The sequence below is a fragment of the Lathyrus oleraceus genome, chromosome 7, assembly GCF_024323335.1.
Source record: "Lathyrus oleraceus cultivar Zhongwan6 chromosome 7, CAAS_Psat_ZW6_1.0, whole genome shotgun sequence".
Taxonomy (NCBI): domain Eukaryota; kingdom Viridiplantae; phylum Streptophyta; class Magnoliopsida; order Fabales; family Fabaceae; genus Lathyrus; species Lathyrus oleraceus.
This window is the reverse complement of record NC_066585.1, coordinates 228,958,395-228,966,066: the sequence shown is the minus strand read 5'-3', so window position 1 is coordinate 228,966,066 and position 7,672 is coordinate 228,958,395. Positions and strand designations below refer to the sequence as shown.

Sequence of the window (7,672 nt, the reverse complement as noted above, 5' to 3'; positions counted from 1 at the left end):
GGACTTTTGGAGTTAGAAGAACGACAACTAAGAACAAGAATTTAGATTAAATGTCAAATGCACATGATTGAGCATGATGTGAATGATCATGATATGCAAATGCTGACTCTGGAGAGACAAAGAGTTTTATGGAGACTTAATGGGGAATACATCCTCAACACCAGTAACTTAACTAAGTATCACAAGATGGACACTAGGGAGATCCTCAAACTTGAGAGTTGCACACAATCGAAGGATTTATCCAAGAGTGCTTGTCAGTTTAGACTTCAATGGGGATTTCTATATTGACAGTGTAAAAATGCTTCTGCAACCTTGAGACTTATTGGGAAGACAAAACATTTACCTTTCAATGTTTCCATATGTCAAATAAAAATTAGGTTTTTCAAAGTTTTTTCAAAATATTTTTTTTTCAAAACCTTTTCATTTTCAAAAATCATTATTAACAAACAAATAACGTTTTGCATAACAAGGAAAGGTAAGAGAAGTACAAATGAAAAAATTGATAGGAAAAGTCTATTTTTTTATTCAAGAATGGTAGCTTGCAAGTGGCAAAAGCTCCATGGAGTATTACATTTCGAAGATGGAAATAGGGAAAGGTTTACATTGAATCCAATAACCACTACTATCCCTAATAACTAAGATTTTCCCAAAACTTTGCTTCTGACGAGAGCAACTGGATTGATCTTCAACTTTGATTCTTTAGTAATGGTAAACAATCTGATACAGTCAAATGCCTTTTGTCCCTAATTTTTGCCTGGACCTCCCTTTCGGGTTTTCAATCCACCAGAACGCTCTTTTTGCCTAAGTCGCCCTTTCGGGTTTTCAACTTAGCGAGCTTTCATTTTTTTATTTTTACCCCTAACTTTTTCCTGGATCTCCTTCATAGGTTATGATCCTCCTAGATACCCATTTTTTTGCCTTAGTCGCCTTTTTAGGTTTTCGACTTAGTGGGTTTTATTTAGGCATAATATTTTTTTACCGCATCAGAGTTCACAGGGTGCGCAAGCTCTTCACCATCCATAGTTGTGAGAATCAAGGAACCTCCAGAGAATGCTTTCTTCACAATATATGGACCTTCATAATTCGGACTCCACTTTCCACGCATATCCTTGTGTACGGGCAAGATCTTCTTGAGTACTAGATCTCCTTCTTTGAATTCACGAAGATGGACTTTTTTGTCAAACGCCCTCTTGATCCGCTTCTGTTACAACTGACCATGACACATAGAAGTCATTCTCTTCTCATCAATGAGGTTCAATTGGTCATATCTATTCTGGATCCATTCAGCTTCCTCTAGCTTGGTCTCCATCAAGACTCTCAAAGATGGTATCTCTACTTCAATTGGGAGAACTGCATCCATCCCATATAATAGAGAGAAAGGGGTTACCCCTGTTGAAGTGAGAACTAAGGTTCTGTATCCATACAAAGCAAAGGGTAACATTTCATGCCAATCTTTGTAAGTTTTCACCATCTTTTGCAGGATTTTCTTGATATTCTTATTTGCGGCTTCAACAACTCCATTCATCTTCGGACGAGACGGAGAAGAGTTGTGATGTTCAATCTTGAAGGTCTCACACAACTCTTTCATTATTTTGTTGTTCAAATTTGTCCCATTATCCGTGATAATTATGCTTGGAACTCCATAGCGACAATTAATTTGGTTCTTAATGAAGCGGGCAACCACTTGCTTCATCACGTTGGCGTATGACGTAGCTTCTACCCATTTGGTGAAGTAGTCATTGCAACCAAGATGAAACGGTGACCATTGGAAGCTTTAGGCTCAATTTACCCAATCATGTCGATGCCCCACATTGCGAAAGGCCAAGGTGATGATAAAACATTCAACAGTGTCGGAGGCACGTGCACCTTGTCAGCATAGATTTGACATTTGTGACATTTTTTGGCATAGTTGAAACAATCAGATTCCATGGTCAACCAATAATAACCAGCTCTCAAGATCTTCCTAGACATGGCATGTCCATTGGCGTGAGTTCCAAATGATCCTTTATGAATCTCTTTGATCAACAGGTCTGCTTCGTGTCTGTCCACGCATCTGAGTAGAACCATGTTATAGTTTCTTTTTATATAGCACCTCGTTGCTAAGGAAGAATTTGGATGCCAACCTCCTTAAAGTCTTCTTATCTAGGGTTGTTGCATTTACTGGGTATTCTTGATTTTGTAAGTAGTTCATGATATCATAGAACCACGGTTTCTCGTCAATTTCTTCTTCAACCAATAGGCAATAGGCTGGTGCAGTTTTCCTCTCAATTTTGATGAGTGGTGCCTCATTGAGAAATCTGACTTGGAACATAAAGGCTAACATAGCCAAAGCATCTGCTATCTGATTTTCTGCTCTCGGAACATGATGGAAGGTGATTTCATCAAAGTACTTTATCAATTCCATAATGTGGGCACGATATGGGATTAACTTCTCATCACGAGTTTCCCATTCTCCTTTGACTTGGTAGATAACCAAGGCTAAGTCTCCATATACTTTAAGGATCTTGATTCGGGTGTCAATTGCAGCTTCAATACCTAAGATACATGATTCATACTCTGCAATATTGTTGGTACATTCAAAACACAATCTTGATGTGAAAGGAGTATACCCACCATTGGGATTCATCAACACAACTTCCACACCATGCCCCATGCAATTGGAGGAACCATCAAACATCGTCTTCCAACAGGAACCTGGCTCGGGACCTTCATCTGGGCTTGGAGTTTCACAATCTTTCACCAACATAATGTCTTCATCTGGGAAATCAAACTTCAATGGCTCATATGAAGGTGAGAAAAACAAGAAAGGGGGGGGGGGGGTTGAATAGTTTGGAAAATAAGCGCTTTTTCAAAATGAAAATCACACAAGGATTTTATACTGGTTCGCTTATAACACAAAGCTACTCCAGTCCACCCGGCCAAGGTGATTTCGCCTTCAACAAGGACTTAATCCACTAATCTTGAAAGATTGTTTACAAACAACGTCTAAGAGAAAGATCTCTTAGTCCTCTCAAGTCTACAGACTACACAGAGTCACTTGAGGAAAATAGAACAATAGATGAAAGCTTATGTAATCTAGAGTGCTTCTAAGATAAGCAAATATTACAACAAAAAGAACAAAGTATTTCACGTACTAAGCAAAAGCTTCGTGAAGATTGAGAGAATAAACAGTATTTTTGTGTGTTGATGTTTCAGTAAAATCTTGTTGTATATCTTGTACTGAATGTTGATTTGCAGTCCTTTATATAGAAGAGAAGGATCCGTTGAAAAATCATGGCAGATAATAACTCTTGAATAATAATTAGTGCCATATCTTATGTTGCTTGTTGTCAAAGCAACTTTCTCTTCTTGAATGACTACTTACCACAAATAGTTCCTTATCATTTGTATTTTTGGAGTTAACGTCTCTTCCTGTATTTAGGAAATCCATTTCCATAACTTTATTTGAAGTTAACGTTACTCTTCCTTATTTAGCAATTCCATAATCAGAGTCTTCATGTTTCTGGAGATCTTGGAATCTGCTATCTAGCTTCTGATGTTGATCTCTTGAGTTCTGATGATTTCTTCAGATAGCGCCAAGAGCTTCTGAAGTTTGACATACCGTTGTTCAGAATCAGAACTTCTAGAGCGTACTTCTTGTTCAGATGCTTCTGATATTTTGCTGTTTTGCTCAGAGTTAGACTTTCTTGAACGTGTTTCTACTTCAGATGCTTCTGGTCTTTTGATAATTTGTATCTGATATGATTATGTATCTGATCAATTCTTCCTTCTTTCCTTAGAACCCTGCACACTTAGAAACTTTTCGTTAGGGTGCCATTTTTGGTTTCATCCTTTGTTATCATCAAAATCATGGAATCTGATGTAGAACAATTTTTGTTCTTACAATCTCCCCCTTTTTGATGATGACAAAACAAACTTAATTAGCAGATGAAACATAAACAATATCAGATCAGATAGACAAGAGCTCCCCCTGAGATAGGCTAGGGAGTTCAGAAGTTCTTACCAGAGCTTCCAAGCAATGAGGTTTCTTGATACCTTCTGCAATTTCTTAAGTCTAGAGTTAGATAAATTAATTTTTAAGAAAAATATGTTGCAGAGTGCTTAAGGTATTTAGACATTATTTTCATCAGAGTTATTAATGACTTCTCCCCCTTTTTGTCAGAATCAAAAAGACATTGCAAAAATAAATAATTGAAGAGAAAAACATTGTATTCAGATAAAAAGCAATAGAGGCAAAAGGAACAAGTAAACATCAGAAAACAAAACAAAGAAGGCAAACAACAAAATCCTAAGTGCCTAAGGGTTCGGAGGCGGAGGCATTCTCTGAAGCAACAAAGCCAGCATGTTCTGAATGTTGTCGTTGACAGTGTCTTGCTTATCCATTCTGGCCCGGAGTTCCTTCTGATCTTTCTTCAGTTCTTCCAGAGTCTGGAGAACCATGGGAACAACAGATGAGGACTCCCCCTAAGTCAGAGCCTGTTGTGCTTCAGCAGCGGCCATTGCTTCAGCTTCAGCAGCAGCTTGTGCTTCAGCGTCAGCAGCAGCAGCAGCATCAGCCAGAGCTTTAGCTTCAGCTTCCTTTACCCTCAGAATTTCAGCTTCCCTTGCTTTTTCTTCCTCCAGCCTTCTAGCTTCTTCTTCAGCTTCCTTTGCCAATCTCTCTTCCTCTAGCCTTCTAGCTTCAGCTTCTCTTGCAAGTCTTTCCTGGAGTCTTGCCTCAGCATCTCTGATAAAGTCGTTTCTGACTTGTTCAGAGATGTGCTTCAGTTTAAAAGCCTCAGAGGTCATCCAGCCAATGACTCTGTTCCAGTGTGTCCTTACAGAGTCAGGAGCATCACTGACTTCAGAGTTAATGGTCAGAGACTTGACCTTTTGTACCGAAGCCCCAACGAACAGCATTATGGCTTCCTCAAGGGTAGGTATAGAAAGGCCAGGTTCAGAGGTTTGAGGTGAAGAGGTTGGAGGGCTGAGATTTAAGGTTAGAGGTTCAGATTCTGCTTCAGGTTGAGGTTCAGATCTTTGGGGTGAAGCGTAAAGAGGGTTTAAGTCTAATGGTAAAGGTTCAGTTTCAGCTTCAGCTTCAGGTTCAGCAGAGGTGTTTGGAGGGGTGATATCAGAGGTGTGGAGGTCAGAGGGTTGAGTTTCAGAAGGTTGGTCTTCAGAAGTAATGTTGGTTGTTTGTTCTGGAGGAGGTGAAGTTGCTTCAGATTGTGTTTGTGTTGGTTGTTGTGAAGCAAGGTTTTGAGCCTGAATTTGGGCTAAGGTTGGGGAGTTAGGGTCAGAGTTTTCTGGGTCTGAGGAGAGGATAAGGTATGTGAAATGTGAGAAAAGTGTTTAAATACCCTAAATGAAAACACATGCAAAACGACACACATTTCAGCGTTAGCACAAGAATCAAGTTAGCACGCTTGGGGGGAGACATGATTAAGGCTCATTAATGAGGGTCTAATCCCAACAGTATGCACACTGCTCGAGGAGATCTCAAACGTCCTTTGATTTTCTTCTGGACAGCTATCTAGAAGTTCTAGGGTTGGACGCTAAGTGCTCCACGTGTTGATGTATCTGATCTTCAGGAATACCAAAGGATTGGTTCCTGGAGATTTCTAACTCAGATATCTTCTTAACTGGTAGAAGTATCAGAGTTAGAGGCAGAAACACATTTGTTTATGTCAGAGTCTCATTTTACATCTTCAGAGCCACACTTCATTCAGGGCAATTTCGAATGTTCAGATTTTCTAAGATAAAAAGAAATCTATCTTCAGCTAGAGGCTTAGTAAAGATATCAGCCCATTGATGATTTGTATCAATGAACTTCAATGTTACTATTCCTTTCTGAACATAGTCTCTGATAAAATGATGTTTTATTTCAATGTGTTTAGCTCTGGAATGTAGAATGGGATTCTTACTTAGACAAATGGCAACAGTATTATCACAGAAGATAGGAATGTTACTCTCAAAGATTTGCAGATCTTCTAACCGATGCTTCATCCAGAGCATCTGAGTTGTGCACAGTGATGCTGAGATATATTCTGCTTCTGCAGTTGATAGAGCGATAGTTGACTGTCTTTTGCTAGCCCAGGATATTAGATTGTTTCCCAGAAGCTGGCAATTTCTAGATGTGCTTTTTCGTTCTAGTCTATCTCCTGCATAATCTGCATCACAGTAACCAGAAAGTCTATACTCTGATGTTTTCTTATACATCAGGCCCAGGTTAGGAGTTCCTTTCAGATACTTAAGAATTCTCTTAACTGCTGTTAAATGAGATTCTCTAGGATCTGATTGGAATCTAGCACAGAGACAGACACTAAAGAGAATATCAGGACGAGTAGCAGTCAGATAGAGAAGAGAGCCTATCATACCTCTATAGAGCTTCTGACAAACCTTTGCGCTTACTTCTTCCTTTTCAAGAATGCATGTTAGATGCATTGGAGTTTTTGCAGAGTTGCAGTCAGCCATGTCAAATTTCTTCAGAACATCTTTAATATATTTGCTTTGATGAACATTTGTAACTTCTGAAGTTTGGTTAATTTGAATTCCCAGAAAGAACTTTAGTTCTTGCATTAAGCTCATTTCAAATTCTGCCTGCATTAACTTAGAGAATTCTTGACAAACAGAGGCGTTAACTGAACCAAAAATAATATCATCAACGTATATCTGGCATATCATGAGATCATTGTTAAGGTTCTTACAGAAGAGTGTGGAGTCAACTTTCCCTCTGATAAAATTGTGTTCCAGAAGAAAGTTGCTTAAACGTTCATACCAAGCTCTGGGAGCTTGTTTAAGCCCATATAAAGATTTTTTAAGTTTAAAAACATGTTCTGGAAAATTTGGATTTTCAAAACCTGGAGGTTGGTTGACATACACTTCTTCTGATATATAACCATTAAGGAATGCACTCTTGACATCCATTTGATATAATTTAATAGAATGGTTAATAGCAAAAGATACAAGAAGACGAATAGATTTTAACCTTGCGACTGGAGCAAAAGTTTCATTATAATCAATACCTTCTTGTTGACTATAACCTTGAGCTACCAGTCGAGCTTTGTTTCTGACGACTTCTCCTTTCTCATTCAGCTTGTTTCTGAATACCCATCTGGTTCCAATGATGTGAGTGCCTCTGGGCTTTGGAACAAGATCCCAGACATCATTCTTTGTGAATTGATCTAATTCTTCTTGCATGGCTGAAACCCAGTCGTTATCTTGAAGTGCTTCATCACAGGACATAGGCTCAATCAGAGACACTAGTCCCAGAGGAGTATCTTCAGAGGTCCTGAAAGTAGATCTGGTTCTAACAGGTTCGCCTTTGTTTCCCAGAATCAAATCTTCAGATACATTGATACGACTTTTAACTTTCTTTGGGATTTCTGGGGATTTAATTTCTTCAGAATTCTGAGTGACAGTTGCTTCTGGAGTTTTATCAGAACCTGCAAGGATGATTTCTAAATCTGCAAAATCTTCAACTAGCTTTGACTTTTCAGGGTCAAGCTTATCATCAAATCTGACATGAATTGATTCTTCCACAATTTTGGTTTCTGTGTTGTATACTCTGTAGCCTTTAGAGCGTTCTGAGTATCCTAACATAATACCTTTCTGTGCTTTGGAATCAAACTTGTTCAGATGTTCTTTAGTGTTTAAGATAAAGCAAGAACATCCAAAAGGATGAAAATAT

The 7,672-nt window shown here is 38.7% G+C and overlaps 1 protein-coding gene across 1 annotated transcript; it reads right to left on the bottom strand.

Moving 5' to 3' along the window:
* Positions 1 to 2,068: 2,068 nt before the first annotated feature.
* On the bottom strand, positions 2,069 to 2,746 carry LOC127103089 (uncharacterized). Its single transcript, XM_051040378.1, has one exon. The coding sequence runs from the start codon at positions 2,744 to 2,746 to the stop codon at positions 2,069 to 2,071; it is 678 nt and encodes a 225-aa protein (XP_050896335.1).
* Positions 2,747 to 7,672: the final 4,926 nt, after the last annotated feature.

Coding starts and splice junctions, on each gene's coding strand:
- LOC127103089 (XM_051040378.1), bottom strand. CDS start 2,746: ATGTTGGTGAAAGATTGTGAAACTCCAAGCCCAGATGAAGGTCCCGAG.